Raw genomic sequence first — 19,299 nt, forward strand, 5'->3', positions numbered from 1 at the left:
CGTTAATATTGAGGTAAAAACATTACAATTGCTTCTTAGTTGATAGTTGCCATTTATTCTGCTTCTTTAATGTGACAAAATAAAATTACAGCCACTGTTTGCCCACCTGCAGCTCTGGTCCGACACCAGAAGGCAGCTGCATCAGGGGTGATTGTGCACGTCCTAATGTCCACCTCGTGGAGATGAAATGCTGACATCTCTCCGGCTTTAAGCCTTTGACAGGGTGGTGAAATATGTCTGCACCAGAGAACTACAGGCTCAACAGTGTGTGCTACACACTGTTCTGAATTGCTGTTATTCTTCACTGAGCCTCACATCAGCTGCCAGATGTCTCACTGCTGACCTGGTCCATCTGTCCAGCTGAACACTAGTTCAACACCAGTGAGTTTTGCTGGAGATTTTTCCTTTTTCTCCTCATCAGGACTCAAGTACATCCAGCTGTTCCAAGAGCCAAGGTGCAGTGGTTCAATGAGAATATGGAGCTCTAAAGTTTTACGAGCTGTGAAATCTGCAATCAAATGCACATTACCACACAGGCAATATTTTATATTCTCATCTCAAACAGTATCCAAATGCAGATATGTGCTGCACATGATATGATGACTGCAAACAGGGACAGTTTTTAACATGATGCTTTTAGAAATAAAAGTTTGAGCTTGAAAAATAACTGCTCAAAGTCTTTTCAGTGCACTTTTTCTTGTCATATTAAAAGGAAAAATAATAAAATCCTTTGTTCTGCTTTTCTCTGTGAGCAGTAGTTGGAATGGGGCTGTGGTAGTGGTTTAGACCGGCTCAGCTGCTTGTCATAAAAACAGATCCCCAGATTAAAGCTTGCTCTGAGGCCACAGCTCCCTGGTGACCAGCCAGTCAATCATCTCTTGTCTCTGCTTGCTCCACGTCTGGGTTCCCTCAGCATCGCTCCAGATTTGCAGAACTCACAGAAGAGGGTACGAGCAGTCAGTGACAGCCACAGGCTCTGACCACCATGTTGCGGTATTTTTTGAGGATGACATTGGAGCTGTCATCAAAGTAGAGCACCGAGATGCCGTGGAGCTGTGTGGGGGCGCAGCAGGGTTTGGGTACCGTCTCCGGGTTAATAAAGTGCACCTGTGGCAAGAAGGAATGAAAATATACGCTCAGAGAAAGAAAGTGGAGGTTTTATTGAAAGTGCCTATTATCAAAGACTCTTTGGGTCTTACCAGAGTTTGCACAATAGCGTGATTGGTGGCATTCATATATGAGTTGAGAGGGAAGGCACACTCTCCCTCACAGTAATACGCTGCATAGCCCTCTGGTGCTATGATCCAGTCCTGATCAGAATAAAACCAAATGGTCACTTAAGTGTCACTTTGGAAGAAATGCATATAAAATGCATTGGACATTTTGTATAATACCTGCCATCCTAAATCTCTGAAGCTGACGTACAGCTCATGCTTATTACATCCCTCTTTGGAGATGCCGAGGTTTTCTGAAATGAACAGACACAAAAAGTTAGTTGATAAAGGCATGGCTAGCCTGCCATAACACGACTAGATTTTAAGCACCTGTTGCAGCCTCAACTGCCTTCAGTGCATCCTGGACAGTCCTCTGAGGTTTGGATCGGTTCGACTGCCGCCCCTTGTGACCGTGAGCTGAGCGGACGCTACGGAGTCGTACACCGTTGGCTTTAAAGAACACGACCAGGAAGGGCTGCTTGTCCTGAGGCCCATTGCCTGTCGCCAGTCCAGCCATCCGGGGGTTTCTCTTCTGGCCTACAGGGGGAGACAGGCAGGAACAAACCACTGAATATGACAAAAACACATCTAAGACCCTATTAAACATTATTTATTCCTCTTAATATGTCCACTGTAACCACAGTCATAAAATAAAACTAAGATTTGTCCACACAGATTTATTCGATTAATCAAAGGATTTAAGGAGCATTAAATCCTTGCTTTAGACAAACACTAATCATTGCTGCTATTGATACCTCCCCTGGGAACCAACATCTGGTAGTTACTGACCATTGCTGTCCTCCAGTACCAGATGAAGGCCGAGGTTCTGTTCAGGATCGATCAGCCAGAGGTTACTGGTCATGGTCAGATCAAACACCAGCCAACCTTCTTCTGAAGCCCAAACTTCTCGCTGGTCCAGCAGCAGCAGCTCCACTTCACTGAGCAGAGAACAAAATGTAAATCAACTCCAGGGGTTTTAAGGCTAAACGAGATTTAAAGCATCTTTTCCAGGTAAGTCCACTTGTTTGACAGCAGACAAAAAAAATCTCAGTCTCACAAAATGCAATGCCAAGTTATACAAAATTGGAATTCAGAATAGGAAATTATGTCAAAACTACCCGTGTAATTTTATCATACTTACAGGGCAGTTAGAACGTATTAGGGCAGCATGTTTTATGTTTTTTTAAAAGATGTACTCCAGCAGAGTAGACTGAAGTGAGACAGTTACATGCATACAATGCAGCAGCAATGTAATATTACAAAACATTAAAAACAGCCAAAAACGCATCACTTTGAGTTTTTCTATTTTGTGAACTATATACTTTTACTCCACACTCAGAGGCAAATATTGTACTTTTTACTTCACATGATTTATGTGAAAGCTTCAGTTTTTAGTTTTCAAATGTTTATACCCTTCCTGTTGTCCAAATATGGTGATTTTGACTTTTTTCTAATAAAGTGAAACAAAAGGTTTTTTTCTTCATCAGTTGAGAACATTTTCACACTTTCGAAGATGCATTTTTTTTTTTCAAACTCCCAAATTTGAAGCATTATTAATCCAAAAACATATAACGAACTCTGCGGATATATATCACAAGTGAAATAAACAGTCAACACAATAGCTGAACTTTTCACCTTAAACCTACAGTTTACAGTCTCAGAAACATGAATTCAGACTTCCAGGGTGTCAAACCTAAGAAACATTAGAAATCAATTCTGTCATCTTGCAGGGTGGGAGTTTCTGCATAATTATGTTCCTTTAGAAACCATTTGTGCCTCAAATATAAGCATTTAGGTTTTAATGACCTCAATATAACAACCTGCTATATTTTTGAGTTGAGTAGTTTTACAGTGTTCGAACAGTCATAGGTGAGCTGGTGTGCTTAGCTGCAGCGAGTGAATTCATGCATTTGAGGGAAATCATCAGTGCGGAGTTACATTTAAGTCATTTTAAGGTAGGAAGGGGCTGGTTTCATGACTTTTGATATACAGAAATGTGTTTGTAAGGGTTTAAGCAATGACTGAAGTTCAACTTTCAGCTAATTTAGCTGATAAAACTCATATTCTTAAATAAGGTTTGGCATGCAGGAGAAAGACACAACAAAAATATAAACGCAACACTTTTGTTTTTGCTCCCATTTTTTATGAGATGAACTCAAAGATCTAAAACTTTTTCCACAAACACAATATCACCATTTCTCTCAAATATTGTTCACAAATCTGTCTAAATCTGTGATAGTGAGCACTTCTCCTTTGCTGAGATAATCCATCCCACCTCACAGGTGTGCCATATCAAGATGCTGATTAGACACCATGATTAGTGCACAGGTGTGCCTTAGACTGCCCACAATAAAAGGCCACTCTGAAAGGTGCAGCTTTATCACAGCACAATGCCACAGATGTGGCAAGATTTGAGGGAGCGTGCAATTGGCATGCTGACAGCAGGAATGTCAACCAGAGCTGTTGCTGGCGTATTGAATGTTCATTTCTCTACCATAAGCCGTCTCCAAAGGCGTTTCAGAGAATTTGGCAGTACATCCAACCAGCCTCACAACCGCAGACCACGTGTAACCACACCAGCCCAGGACCTCCACATCCAGCATGTTCACCTCCAAGATGGTCTGAGACCAGCCACTCGGACAGCTGCTGAAACAATCGGTTTGCATAACCAAAGAATTTCTGCACAAACTGTCAGAAACCATCTCAGGGAAGCTCATCTGCATGCTCGTCCTCATCGGGGTCTCCACCTGACTCCAGTTCGTCGTTGTAACCGACTTGAGTGGGCAAATGCTCACATTGGATGGCGTCTGGCACGTTGGAGAGGTGTTCTCTTCACGGCTGAATCCCGGTTTACACTGTTCAGGGCAGATGGCAGACAGCGTGTGTGGCATTGTGTGGGTGAGCGGTTTTCTGATGTCAATGTTGTGGATGGAGTGGCCCATGGTGGCGGTGGGGTTATGGTATGGACAGGCATCTGTTATGGATGAAGAACACAGGTGCATTTTATTGATGGTATTTTGAATACACAGAGATACCGTGATGAGATCCTGAGGCCCATTGTTGTGCCATACATCCAAGAACATCACCTCATGTTGCAGCAGGATAATGCACGGCCCCATGTTGCAAGGATCTGTACACAATTCTTGGAAGCTGAAAACGTCTCAGTTCTTGTATGGCCATCATACTCACCAGACATGTCACCCAATGAGCATGTTTGGGATAGGGATGGCTCGATACCACTTTTTCACATCCGATACCAATACTGCAGCCTTGAGGATCAGCCGATACCGATCTGATACCGATATGATTCTTTTTGTCATTCTAAAAGTTGTTAATAATACATGGATGTAATTTGCTTGATAATGACATCTAAAAACACCAAGTTCATTGTACAACACCTGTTCTGGTCCCCTAAAGAAAGAAGGAAAACATGTGACAAGTTATGTGTAACTGCTGTGGCTTTATTAAAACTTAAAGTTTACATCGCTTTAAACAGCATTTTTAAACACAACAGACCCAGCTGCACCATTCAAATGTTTGAAATAAAACTGCAACTTGGTGCACATATTTAAATTAAACTAAATAATCCCACTGTATAAACAGAAAAGTCACATGATACCTCAATGGCATTGCAAGGCTGCAATAAATAATTTTATGAATTAACATAAAATAATAGCATCTCCACTAGAACAATGTAGGTAGTACTCAGTAAGTTACACATGGCTTCTCAAGACACACAATCAAAACAATAAAAATCTGGGCTATACACCTGATTTGCTGCACCAAAACAAAAACAGAAAAACAAGGGTAAACAGTGATAGTGCAATCTAGTGTCTTTCTTCTTTTGCATGCAGCCGCTGATGTTGTACTGTATGGAAAACACTCATGAAACTAAATATTAGAATGAACACTATTCCAATACTCGCATTATGTTCACTGAAAAAAATAAAACATGCTAGCTGCCTGATGTTGAACTGAAAATACTTAAGCGGTCTTGTCTTGCAACATGAGGGACAGATTTTTCTTCAGAAAGATTAACATTTCAGCCTTCTCAGCTGTCAATGTTGAAGGCTGTGCTGAAGAGCCTCTCACTCTCCACACTTGTTAAAGGGGTGCAAAGTAATTTAGCAGCCGTGACTGCCAAGGAGGGCAGTCTCCCAGGTGTGGGATAAATAATTTCTATTCTTTTCTATTGTTAACTGGTCCAATAAAATAACAATAATAAATGATTTATGTACAAAGTGTTTAGTATAATTAAGTATAGTACTTATGTATAAAGCACTAGACATATATTGGAACCACATCTTGCATTCTTGGGGGAGTCCAATTTTAAATAGGGAGATATAAAGTTTTCTCTGAACAATTATTTTATTGACACGTGTACAACACTGATGGAATATCAGAATCAGAATGCGGTTTATTGCCAAGTAGGTTTTTACACTTGCAAGGAATTTTCTCTAGTGCTCTCGGTGCAAGTACACATAGAATAAATTAAGATAGTAAGTAAAGAGAGCTAAGAAATATGGATAAAATAGACAAGGTATGTACAGTTACTACGCAGTAGTAATGATTATAGTCAACAGAGCTGATTTGCAGTGGCATGGGTAGTGTTTATCAGCCATGCAGCAGAGGGGAAGAAGCTGTTCTTGTGGCGAGAGGTTTTAGTCCTGACGGACCGCAGCCTCCTGCCTGAGGGGAGGGGTTCAAAAAGTTTGTGTCCAGGGTCAGAGCAGGTCAGCCAAGATCTTGGTTGCACGCCTTAAAAGCCTAGAGGTGTACAGACTCTGGAGAAATGGCAGGTTACATCCGATCACCTTCTCAGCAGAGCGAATGATGCGTTGCAGCCTGCTCTTGTCCCGAGCGGTGGCTGCAGGGTACCAGACAGTGATGGAGGAGGAGAGGATGGACTCTATGATGGTCGTGTAGAAGTGCACCATCATAGTCTTTGGCAGGTTGAACTTCTTCAGCTGCCTCAGGAAGTACATACTCTGCTGTGCCTTTTTGGTTTTAGAGGTGATGTTAATCTCCCACTTGAGGTCCTGGGAGATGATGGATCCCAAAAAGTGGAAAGACTCCACGGTGAGCACTGTGGAGTCGGAGAGCTTGGTGGAAGCAGGGGGGGGCTGTGTTCCTCCTGAAGTCCACCACCATCTCCACTGTCTTCTGGGCGTTGAGCTCCAGGTTGTTCCTGTTGCACCAGGTCACCAGGTTGTCTACCTCCAGTCTGTAAGCAGACTCATCCCCATCAGAGATGAGTCCGATGAGGGTGGTGTCACCTGCAAACTTCAGGAGTTTGACAGATTGGTGCCTGGAGGTGCAGCTGTTGGTGTACAGGGAGAACAGCAGTGGGGAAAGAACATAGCCTTGGGGAGAGCCAGTGCTGATGGTCCTGGTCTCGGAGACTTGCTTCCCCAGCTTCACATGCTGCTTCCTGTCAGAGAGAAAGTCTGTGATCTATCTGCAGGTAGAGGCAGGCACACTCAACTGGAGGAGCTTGTCCTGGAGCAGGGCAGGGATGACCGTGTTAAAAGCAGAACTGAAACCCACAAACAGGATCCTGGCGTAGGTTCCTGCTGAATCCAGGTGCTGCAGAATGGAGTGGAGAGCCAGGTTGACGGCGTCGTCTACAGACCTGTTGGCTCTGTAGGCGAACTGCAGGGGGTCCAGAAGAGGTCCTGTGATGGCTTTTAGGTGGGGAAGCACAAGGCGCTCAAAAGACTTCATCACCACAGAGGTCAGAGCGACAGGTCTGTAATCATTAAGTCCAGTGGGTCTTGGCTTCTTCGGGACAGGGATGATGGTGGAGGTCTTGAAACAGGCTGGAACCATAGACTGTATATATAGTGGACGTAGCATCTGGCTCCAGAATTGAAGCCAACCCGGAAGTGTCAAAAACTTGGAATATCACGCTGTCTGCTTGGATTGGCTCCAAAAAGCTTTTTCTCCATAGACCTCAATTCATTTTTGGAAAAAATAAAATTTGATAGACTGATGTTCTACAGCTCAGGATTTTTTTTCTCGTTAGTTTTCATGGTCAAAATGAGAGATCAGGTGGCCGATCTTAAAATAAATCAATACTGAATTTTAAATAAATCGTTAAAGTTGGTGGAGCCAGGGGGTGTGGCTATACTTGATAGACAGCAACAGAAGCCTTTGTGGTAAAATGTGGGTGGGATAAGAGAGTCTTCAGCCAATCCTGCCCCTCGTTGCTCTCCGGTCCAGCCTTTGTGATGACGCTTTTTACGTCACTGGCTCCAAAAAATTCAAAATGGTGACCAGGAAGTAGCAAAATCCGGGCTTCATTTTCTCAGCATTGAAACCAACGGGTGACGTCACAGTTAGTTCACGCCTGGCTGAAACGTGGCATGTCTCCAGTGATTCATTAAAGATGTCAGTGAAGACTGGAGACAGTTGATCAGCACAGTGTTTCAAGGTGGAGGGGGAGACAGAGTCAGGTCCTGCTGCTTTGCGGGGGTTCTGCCTCTTGAATAGCCTGTTAACGTACTGTGGGGGGCTCTGAGCCCCTGCTGGGGTGTGGGGTATGGGGCCGGTGTGAAGAGGTGGGCTGGAGGTGTGAGGTGGGGGGATGGTGTCGCTATTGCCTTTTAAAGCGACAGTGGAACTCTACTACTAACGGCGCAGGTCGTTGGTGGAGTGGGGGGGGGGGGGGGCGGCTTGTAATTGGTTATTTTTTGCAAGGCTTTCCAGACAGAAAAATACTACAACAACCCACATTTTCCACCACATAAGGTGGTTGGTCATCCAGCAAAATGAACTCGACAATTTTCTGTTATATTTTGGCGTTGGAGCGAGTTTTGTACTCTTCTGTAGTGCTTCCTGCAATGATGGTTGCCGCGGTTCACTTTTTTTTTTTTTGCACTCGCCTGTAAAAAGTCTCCGTACTGCTTTCCATGATGCTTCTGCAGATGCTTTATTAAGTTCGTTGTGTTACAATGTCCGGTTTTGCTGCCACCCCTTGAGACACTCATTTTGCAAACGTTGCACTCAGCTATTTTACTTTTCTCCTCCGTTCGCAGAAGGCTGGCGAGAGCTGCTGGTCAGTCCTCTGTCCTACTGCTGCTGGACTTATCTGCTGCCTTTGACACCGTGAACCATCAAATCCTCCTCTCCACACTCTCTCAGCTCAGCATCTCAGGTTCTGTCCTGTTGTGGTTCAAGTCCTACCTCACAGGCAGATCCTTCAGAGTATCATGGCGAGGGGAGATGTCAAGGTCACATGGCCTATCAACAGGGGTCCCTCAGGGGTCAGTGCTTGGTCCCTTACTTATCTCTCTGTACACCACCTCACTTGGTGCAGTGATCTGCTCCAATGGCTTCTCCTGCCACTGTTATGCTGATGACACTCAGCTTTTCCTCCTGACGACACTACAGTTTCAGCTCGGATATCAGCATGTCTGGCTGATATCTCCACATGGATGAAGGAACAGTACCTTCAGCTAAATCTGTCTAAGACTGAACTCATGGTCTTTCCAGCTTGTCCATCTGTTCAGCCTCAGATCAGTGTCCAACTTCACTCGAGCCTACTTGTGTCCACAAACTCAGCCAGAAACCTGGGTGTCATGATTGATGACCAGCTGACCTTTAAGGTTCACGTGGCCTCAGTTTCTCAATCTTGTCGTTATGCCCTCTACAACATCAGGAAGATCAGACCCTTCCTGACCCAACAGGCCACACAACTTCTGGTTCAGGCTGTTGTGATGTCACGCATTGACTACTGCAACTCTCTTCTGGCAGGTCTCCCTGCATGTACAGTCAAACCTCTACAGATGATCCAAAATGCAGCAGCATGTCTGGTCTTCAGCCAGCCCAAAAGAGCTCATGTCACTCCCCTGTTCATCTCCCTTCACTGGCTTCCAGTTGCAGCCAAAATCAAATTCAAAACTCTCCTCCTGGCTTACAAAACATTTACAAGAACGGCCCCAGCCTACCTGGATTCCCTGATCCAGGTCTACTCCCCTTCATGCCCACTTCGCTCTGCATGTGAGAGACGCCTGGTGCTTCCAGCCCAGCACGGCTCGAAATCTCTAGCCAGACTCTTCTCTGTTGTTCCCAAATGGTGGAACAAACTACCAAACTCTGTGCGTTCTGCTGAGTCCCTTTCTACTTTCAAGAGACAATTGAAGACTCAATTGTTCAGAGAACACCTAGGCACTTGATCCAACTCCACCTTAGGGGTACAATGAGTCAGGTGGTCCAAAACCCAGCACTTATTTAGCACTGACAAAGTTTTAAAATAAATAAATAAAGGGGGAGAGGGGGTTGGCACTTCTTCTGCAACTTGATGGCAACACCTTTGACCAATCGCACTTGAAGCACTTTCTACACTTACTAAAGGTTTTTCCCTTATGTCTGAATTCTTGCTTGTGTTGTACGTCGCTTTGGACAAAGACGTCTGCTAAATGAAATTGTAGAATATAGTAATTCCACACGGCAGACATGACCACAGCTCTGCAAGGCTTCTGTTCACTCTCTGCTCACGTGACGAAAACATGGGCACATGGCAACCATGGCAACTGCTCGTCTGTGTTACGGCATGTCGTGAAAAGTGAAGATGAGGATATATGAAATAGATTGGGCTTATGAATTGGATCGGACGGTTTCAAATAACAACTCCGATGTCCACTTTGGCCTGGATCGGACTCGATATCGATCCAGCGGATCGGACCATCCCTAGTTTGGGATGCTCTGGGTCGGCGTATATGACAGCATGTACCAGTTCCCGCCAATATCCAGCAACTTCGCACAGAAATTGAAGAGTGCCCCCCCCCCCTCCATAAAACAAAACCGCACCTTTCAGAGTGGCCTTTTATTGTGGGCAGTCTAAGGCACATCTGTGCACTAATCATGGTGTCTAGCATATGGCACACCTGTGAGGTGGGATGGATTATCTCAGCAAAGGAGAAGTGCTCACTATCACAGATTTAGACAGATTTGTGAACAACATTTGAGAGAAATGGGGATATTGTGTATGTGGAAAAAGTTTTAGATCATTGAGTTCATCTCATAAAAAATGGGAGCAAAAACAAAAGTGTTGCTTTTATATTTTTGTTGAGTGTACTTGTAGTGGAATATTTTCACAATGTGGTTCAAAGTAAAAGATTCAAAAATGTTGTGACTGCTGAGTGGAATGTTTTTGATTAGTCATATACCTGACTTCAGTATACGTAGGAACATGTTTCTTCTACTGAAGGCAAAAATCCCCCTTAAAAAGCAAAAGGTGAATGGGACTGTCATACAGACCTGTTAGAGCATCACCAGGGAAAATACAGAGTATCTGCTGATGTCTGACTCTGATATCTGTGGGTGTGTGCTTTGTTGGGGATTTTAGCTGCATATCAACCCTTGTGAATTCAGTGTGTGTTTTATTGCATTATATTTCACAGAAATGTGCTCAACAGTAAGGACACAAGTGAAGTTAATATTATCAATTCAAAATGTCACTTTTAGCCAATATAGTTTAGAGATTTGAACACTCAGCTGACACTCTGAACCATGTAGACCTCCTGCTGTGAACGTTATCAAAGCAGCACTTCCCTCACATCCCTTAAGAAATCTCTAAACTGACACATGTCGACTTCAGGGCAGATTTCACAGACAATTGCTTTATTTACAGACTGAGTTTCAGAAGTCAGGCAGATGCCTGTCTTCGTCTTTGTCTCGTCTGTGTGGCTGAGACGGCTTTGCGTCTGTGAATGACAATGGTGTTGCCTTTAACACAGACTTCAGCCCGACTGCCACAGATTAAAAATCTGGAACTACGGGTTGCACATGACCCTTTTTAAACATGGTACATGTTTTTAATTTCTACCAAACACCTGAGTTTACACATTCTGAGCAATTCTTACTGATAAAATGTGATTACTTAAAGCATGTTTCTTTTGTCTCTATAAGTCCTGTAGTCAGTCAGAACATGCGTCAGTGTCTGCTGTGTGCTTCTCATGCAGATTGTCCTTACAGAAACATTTTCAGGTAGTTTATAATGATGGTTGCAAATATAAAATCATGACAGCAGTAGCAAAAAAAATAACTGAATTATTTTTAAAAATGCAGGAGACCTTGTAAAAAAATGTTTTTCTTGCAGTGTTACCGCTTTTAGATTAGGATCACAACACTAATAGCAACACAAAGCCAGCATTGTTCAGTTCAGTACTGCGCCTCGTGGGCAGCATACAAGAATAAACCTATTACATGTTGTACTACATGTGCTGAACAAGCAATCCCCCAGAATACGTGGAATGAACAATATCAGCTGCCTTGACGCCTTTTACCAACCTTTTGTGGGATTCTTTTCTGATTTTTTTCTGTTGCTCTGTGTGAATTAGCTCAAGACTTTAATGGCAGAGTCATAGTGATGCAGAATTTTCCATGTCAGAAACCTAATCTTGTGTTATATTTGACTGAAGTATTGAATTCATGGCTGGGCATTTTACAATGGCATGCTTGAAATGACTCAGTAATCCTGCATTTCCAAACTGCTAAAGCAGACTTGATTACCTGTATGTTTGTTTGGAATCTGCACCATTTAAGCAAAATACAAACTGCAATCTCCTACCTGTGAATTATTCTAGCTTATATTGTGGGTATTTGTTGTAAAGTTGTGTTACATCAAATTGTGTTTTTTTTTTTAACTTGCAAATTTTTTTTCCTTTCATAATGGACTGATTGATAAATATATAAAACATCTAAACACAGTGAAATATGTCCATCAGTCACTCCTAAAGCCCCATAGCTAACTGAAAGAAACATCTTTGTCTGAACAACAGTAAAAACAGACAGATGTTGAGTTTTCTATCATGGAAAAAAGGAAACTAGCAAATATTCACATAAGAGAAGCTGGTGCCTTAGAATTTTTGGCATTTCCCTTTATTTAAACAATCACCTGTTATCAGAATAACCATTTCCAAATGACTAATCAATGGATCAGCTGATTATCTCAGCTCTACAACACTGGTCAGTGTAATAGATGCCATGTTTATTGGAATCAAAAGGGGATCTAACCTCCAGGAGGTTTAATCCAGTCATGTCAAAGCAAAGCTGAGTCAAGCAGGTGAGAGAGAATTCATACTGTGAGTAGGTGGTGGAGCTGTGATTTGTGCAAAAGTGAGCAACGTGTGGAGCCTCTGTTCAGCTGTAATTTCATGTGTGGTTTGAAACAAGACAACGGTGTGAAAGCAACACAGAAATTGGCAGACAAAACACAGCTTGAGACCGTCAGACAGAAACACGCAGGAAAAAAACCACCTGTGCAACAGAGAGAGTGACGTCTTAAGGATTTGTTGTCATTTGTGGTGGGAGCGGCGCGATATAAATGCAGGTCTCCTGAGGACTGTCCTGTTCTGACTGCGTGAGAGTAAACTGCTCTGGAGGGAACCAACGCATTTCTGTAATTGACACTAATGTCTGTGTAAACAGAGCCGGCGCTGACACGAACATCAGCAGAAATAACCTGTGGGGAAACGTAGACTAACAATCAGTTTTAAGAGGAAAAAACAAAACAAAACACAACACAGGAGCACAAAGTGTTTGGCCTGTTAAACTCAACCACACGACTCGAACTATGTCACTGATTTAAGAAGATAATCATACGGAGCAATGAAACATCCAGCTACCTACAAGACTTGGTAGATCATCTATGCAACACTTTGAAGAGTCAGCTCAGACAGAGTGTGAGAAATATGTCCTGATTTGCCTCACAGAGGTTCCTACCACCACCTTAATATGATGGAGGTAAACAGTTAGTGCTGCATTGAAAAATGAGATTGAAAGACTGAGAATTTACAGCTAAACCAGCAACTTTGTGAGGCTGTACCCAAAGGCACAGGGATGTTTTTGCACAAAGCGTGGATGAAAACCTATGTATGGTTACAGCACAGATGTGGAGTGACACGTAAATGAGAAGCACTCAATGTTTTCATGCATGTATTAAGTCTTACATATTGAAAATTGTACATATAGTTGACTTTACAATGCTATTAGTGACATTAAACCCAGAAATAGAACATTATCTGAAAATCCGAATAAGCCGTTTACGTTAAAGATTCTGTCTGGTAAAAATCTACCTTGTAAACATGTTAGCATAAGATGTTTTTATATGCTGGGAGTCATATCATGAGTATAATAGTGAAGTCCACAGATGAGCATGTACACCATAAAACTATGGTGTATGAATCAATGTCTCAAAAACACAGATTCAGACTTTCTGAGTTTCATTCATAACAAATCTAAAGAATCATTTCTGTCAACTGACATGGTGGGCCTTTATGCATCATTGTTGTTCTTCAGAATTAGTTTCTAGCTGAAACATCTAACACCGGATTACTCCAGTATTATAATTTGCCATTGTGTAGTGTACAGAGGTTTTACAGGGTTGGAACAGAGTCATAGGTGTGCCCAAACTGTAGTAAAGGGTGAGTGAGGAGAGGCAGGACTACACAGATCCACAAGGTCCAGAGGAAGCAACAATGTAGAGCTCCATCTAAGCCATTTTAAGGAAGAATTATTTTTATGGGAAAAAAAAATCTAAATCTGTAAGTTTTATGCACAGAGAGGAGTTTTTAGGGTTAAATGAAAAACTGATGAGGGACTTCAAGAACAAATGACAAGAATCAGAAAAGAAACTTTAACTTGAAATATCTGCACAGATGGACTACATTTAAGCAGATGTGTAATTCAGTTTGTGGAACTGGAATTATCTGGTTTTTGGCTTAAAAAGTCTTTGAAAATATTAACAAAAAAGGGGGACATGATGAACTTACCGGGTATTATTTCTACAAAAATGATCGTTAATGATTGTGTTTGAGAGCTTATCGGTAAAGCTTTTATGTGATCTTTGAAAAGAAAGAAAGAACAAAAAAGAGAGAGAAGGCCATCTGCTTTTACCTTGCATTATTAAGTTTAATAGAGATTCTTTTTCTTTCTCATTCTTCTTTTTCAGTCATGAGATGGGCAAAAGATTTCTGGGTTATAGTGCCCTTTTCTTTTTGTAGAACTGGTTGGAAATCATAAATGCAAATGAACAAAACAAACTAAAATTTATAATGAATGAAAAGAGGTGAAAACTTTAACCAAGTGTAAGCTTTAAATAAAAATTCTAAGATCATTTAAGTTGCACAAATACACACAAATGCTAACATCATAGTGGAATAAAAATCTGGATTGTCTCTGCAGGTTTTATGGTGCTTCATCCTTTAGCTTAGACTAATGAAATGGCCGACGGTGTCTTAACGAGAGTCATGCTGCTGGTGTTGGATAAAGACCAAAAATATGCAGAGGTGAGTAGGAAAACAGTATTTTTCTATATTTTTGGTGGACCAGTCTCAAAATGCTAAACACAGTTTAGAGCACGGAGTTGACACATGAGATATAAGGTGAAGGAAATAAAGGTTGAGCAGCAGCAGTAACCAACAAAAGAAATGTAAAGCTTGAACTGGGGCTGAAAAGAAAACAAATTTACCTTTTTGGAGGCTCCTGCAGGACCTGGTAGACTGTGACTTTGAAAGTTTCATTTTCATTGCGCTCCTGAATGAAGTCCTTGTAAATCCTGAACTCTGCTGCTGTGATTGCTTCTCCCTCTGGAATACGGGAAAGGTCAAACCGAAACTCTCTCGTGTGCTGATGGAACAGAAGATCCTGATCGCGATCAACTATCAGAAGAGGACACACAGACATGATCTTTGTTGATCAAACCTGAAGAGCAGAGGAACAGTTGATGTTCCCTACGTGCTACCTGATGATGATACCAGTGTTATGAATGATTTATAGTTTTCTCTCCAGCTGACACACACACAAACTTTCAGACTCTCAAAGAGAAAGCTTGTGCCGACATAGAAAAGGCAAATCGCTTAGTACAATCAGATGGTAAACCAGTCAGCGGTTGCAATATCTGTCAAAACGGTTGTTGATTCAGGCGATTCTCTGATGTGTGTTGCTCTGCCCGCAGCTCGGAAGCACTTTGTCAGAAATAGGAAAAATCCTGCTGCCTTGAGTGAAGTGATTGATGTAAACATCATTTGAGTCAAGTCTGCCATACGTGCCAATGTGGGGGAGAAAAAACACATTCGTGGCTCAATTTGGCTCCCGGTTTAAATTGCACACATGTGCTGACCACAAGAAAAGGCCCGTTAAGGCACAGCCCGGAAAACCACAGCAGCCAGCGTGCTTTTACAAACACACTCACACAAAGTAGAGAGAGCCACACAAATACATGTGAGCCTCTGTTACCAGACTCCGTGCCCATTTTTGCAATGTATCACCATCCAGTGATTTCATTCTGATTGCAGAGGAGAAAGTGGGGCAGCAGTAGCTGGTGACACTGTGAGGTTTCCGCCCAGTTCAGAGCCAGCTGAAGCTCTCCAACACTCAGAGTTTCCAAAAGAACGGTGGTCAGAAAGACCCCAGAGCTTCCTGAAGCTTTCCAGTGTCATGTTTTTACAGCATTAGTCAACGTGCTTGTCCTTGGAAAGAGCGGTGGAGGTCTCTGGTGAAGGTGTGCAGAGCGGAGCAGCGATTAGCCGCCTTAAACACTTCCTGCCCACTGGCACACACCATGACATCATCATGACCTCATCCTGTGTTCCGACTGATGCTCCACTATTGTTTCAGAGCACAAACAGTCATCCTGACGGGACCCCGACGCTAGAAACAGAACACGTTTCATGATACTACAGAGCTCACACACACATTGAGTCAGTCTTTTAAAAACACTTTTAACAACACAAAAACACACACCAGCCGTTGGTCGTTAAGAGCAGTGCATACTGAACCCTGCTAGTCATTTGTTTGACCGCAATTAAATGCTGGAAGGGCGACGAGGGGTGATTTTATGAAAGCAATAATTGCTTGTAAGGACTTGGTGTGTTTACGTTAGGGACCATTAGCTGCAGAGATCAGACCTCAGATATGCAAACTTCCCTCTAGGAGGCATTTCAACACTTCAGATTACTCCTGACACTGCAGGGCCACACAGCCACAGAGCTATCATTAACCTATCGCAATTTTATGGTAAATGCTTTTTTTTTTCTTTACAAATCAACGTGGGAGGTTTTAAGGTGTACAAAAAAAACAGACTAAAGTAAAAAAAAAACATGACCTGGATTGAGAATTATTACAGTCATTCTGAAACTCAGTCTTTTTATTTATGACGTATGATTTTTAGCTTCATAAAGTCATGACGATCTCTATGTGTTTATTAGTTTAACACCTACTCCTCTAGAAACAGTATCACACCTTTTCATTAATCTGCTATAAAAGCTAAAGTAGAAGAGAAGTGAAAGCACCACGCAGAGGCGCGTTCACAGTTACAATTTGAGCCTCGGCGTGAAAAGAAAGAAATTATTTAGCACATGATTGTATAAATAAGGGTAAGTTTAATGAGACTTTCTGGCATGGCAAAAGACATTCTTAGCATGATCTCCTTAAACTACCTACAGATCAGCTTAGCAGGACAACCACATTTCTTCCTGCTTTCTCTCAAAACACAATAATCCCTCTGTTCCTTACAAGAGCATTTTGTATTTTCTTCTTGAATAAAGTGACAATTCTTCTCATTAAGCCTTTTGTTTCCTGCAGGTACCTTGCGGCAAATGCAAAAAAAAAAGCCCATACTAAACACACGTGTACACATTTGAAAGAAAAGATTTCAGCAGCAGTAAACACAGAGCTCAACATGAGGAGCAGCAGGGCAGAGAGCTGCAGAAGGCCTCAACCTACAAACATGCAGCAGTAGCAGCCTTTTATAATGCTGCATGGCAATGAGACGACATACATGCATGCAAATTATTTCCTTCACCTTTTACTCAAACATAATCGGCTAATTTATCAAAAATAATTAATTTATCAAAAGAATTTACAACATACACACACACATACTGGAACCTGTGGTCTTTGAAAAGGAAATACTTTAACAATTGGTCTTAAAGTTATCGTCAAGAGACCACCTAGCTCGTCACCCCAGCAAAATGTGGGCGCTAAAAACTCTGCCAGTCATCAGCACAGAAGGCCTTGGTGGGCACAAGAAAGGAAAACACACACACGCTCATTGCATACTTTTTTAACCCCTCCTTCCTCTTTGTAATCAAACTCTTCAATGTGAAACCGCATGAATCTGCTGCTGGTTTTGTAAAACGGAGCTTCCAGAGCTCATTAGCTAAAGACTGTCACTTAAAAGTTTGTAATGAGGACATAAAATGTGATGAGATTTTCTTACAGTTTCCAAATGTTTTATATCAACCACATGTTTATGGGCTTATTAACAAAAATAACTGGAAATGACTCTTTTTTTGAAGGTTTCTATGGAATTCCAGCGGCAAACAATCAGACTGGAAGGTTTCTTGGCAACATATCTCAGATGAACTCTTCACAATGATCTGTAACCCTCGTCCAAGCCCTGAGGCAGGAGATGGTTTTGGATCCAACTACAGGCACAGGCACCATTTCGTCTGCCGTCTTCCCCATGGGCATATCAGAGCAGCAGCAAGAAAGCAGGATTTGCCCTTTATAAATTCAATAACATCTGAGTGAGTCCCATCTCCTACTGACCTCCAAGCAAACACGCCAAACTGACACCGATGCAAGAATGCATGCACAGGCACCTGCATGAACAGAGATCACTGCAGCAATAATATACTTAGATGCAGTTTGTATCTCTCATTCTGTGGGGGTTTAGAAAAGCCTTTTCAATTCCTAGTCATGCGAAACAAAGCCATGCTAAAGCCTCTCCCCCAGAGCTTTGAAGGGATTCTGGGGAAATCGGATACATGTATGTTGTCATAACATTTACAGCTTGGAATGCATAATGCTTGATTTCAAGTGAAGAACGTGACCTTAAAGCCACAATATCAACCACAACAGCTTTTACAGAGGAGCAGTTACCTAATGCACTTTGCTCTAGTAGCCATAAGGGAATTGAAATGGAAGGCTTAAGTTGTCACATGATGAAACTTAAAATATTAATACACTGTCACAGCCCACAGTAAGTTTGAGTAGTAGTGAAATCTTTGGACAATTTAATGTCAATAGAGAGTTATAGACTCCTGTATGTCTTGATATTTGAATGAAATGTTAAATCCAACGATACAATGCTACAAACCTACTTTACACTCAGAGTTTCTTTGCTTTCTGCCACCAGTTGGACGCTCTACGTGTAAACACTGATAAGAGTTTTTCAAAAGTCACATTTACTCACTGAGGCTGACAAAGCTCATCACCGTGTCCGCGTTATCCAGGAAGCGGCTGTCCTGCGGTGTCACCACCGAAGACGTCTGCGTGGGTAAAACTGTCTTGTAATGCGAGTATCCGTACGGCTCCGTGTCCGTGGAGATGGTGTTATACAGGTCCAGCATAAACATAGGCGCAGCGTTGCGTTTGGTGTGAAGGTGAGGCCGCGGACGGTGCGGCAGCCCCAGGATGGAGAGGATCTCCCGCTGCATCTCTCTGCGCTCCTGGTTCCTCAGGCGCCGCTGGATGAAGCTGGAGCGCACCTCGCTGTCCACTGAGAAGTTGGAGAAGGCGACCCGCGTGGCCAACACGCAGTAGCCCCACGACACGAGGATCGTTATCGTTGCCAAGGCGCTTGTCACCATCTTTAACCCAATTTTACGCGCGGCTCTAACTACACGAAAGATAAGACAAGAGATGTGGTTCCTTTATAGACAGATCTCCTACATGTGGAGGAAGTTAAGCACACTATCATCTATTAACACTGAGTATAATTCATTCATCATCTACCGTTGCGCGTTATCCTGATGTGATACAGCCGTGCGCTCCTCTTGACGTCAACTTGGGAATGGATTTTAATGAGGCGCTCTGTCTGGGGAGGGGCAGGAGAATGAATAAACCAAGACTGGAGGGACTGGGACAGTGTGTGTGGGGGTGAGGCAAAGAAAAGTAGGGCGAGTCGAGATCGTTGTCCTAGTACTATCTTGGTAATTAGTTGGATGGGTGTGGACCTTTGGAAACCCAGTGTAGCACCAATGCGTCTTTTGTTTGGACTGATTGTTTGATGAAAGTGAGATCTAATCGGATCACTTTGTAGCACACAGTCATCTTGTTCTCTGCCTGGCAGCCA

General features: G+C 42.6%; 1 protein-coding gene across 1 annotated transcript; it reads right to left on the bottom strand.

The window, feature by feature from the left end:
• Positions 1 to 32: 32 nt before the first annotated feature.
• On the bottom strand, positions 33 to 18,999 carry LOC110970242 (bone morphogenetic protein 7-like). The gene is made up of 7 exons (XM_051948573.1): positions 18,418 to 18,999; positions 14,689 to 14,878; positions 2,004 to 2,152; positions 1,545 to 1,751; positions 1,395 to 1,468; positions 1,200 to 1,310; positions 33 to 1,107 (listed from the first exon to the last, which is right to left on the bottom strand). Exons 1-7 carry the CDS (start codon positions 18,812 to 18,814, stop codon positions 958 to 960), a joined length of 1,278 nt encoding a protein of 425 aa, XP_051804533.1. The 5' UTR covers positions 18,815 to 18,999; the 3' UTR covers positions 33 to 957.
• Positions 19,000 to 19,299: the final 300 nt, after the last annotated feature.

The sequence above is a fragment of the Acanthochromis polyacanthus genome, chromosome 5 (assembly GCF_021347895.1).
Source record: "Acanthochromis polyacanthus isolate Apoly-LR-REF ecotype Palm Island chromosome 5, KAUST_Apoly_ChrSc, whole genome shotgun sequence".
Classification (NCBI taxonomy): Eukaryota; Metazoa; Chordata; class Actinopteri; family Pomacentridae; genus Acanthochromis; species Acanthochromis polyacanthus.

What these genes read in the sequence shown, in the direction of transcription:
- LOC110970242 (XM_051948573.1), bottom strand. Translation starts at nt 18,814, where the DNA reads ATGGTGACAAGCGCCTTGGCAACGATAACGATCCTCGTGTCGTGGGGC. An exon ending in GATGAGCTTTGTCAGCCTCA is followed by an intron (nt 14,879 to 18,417) that starts GTGAGTAAATGT and finishes CTCTTCTGATAG; the next exon opens with TTGATCGCGATCAGGATCTT. An exon ending in GGTACTGGAGGACAGCAATG is followed by an intron (nt 1,752 to 2,003) that starts GTCAGTAACTAC and finishes CTCCCCCTGTAG; the next exon opens with GCCAGAAGAGAAACCCCCGG.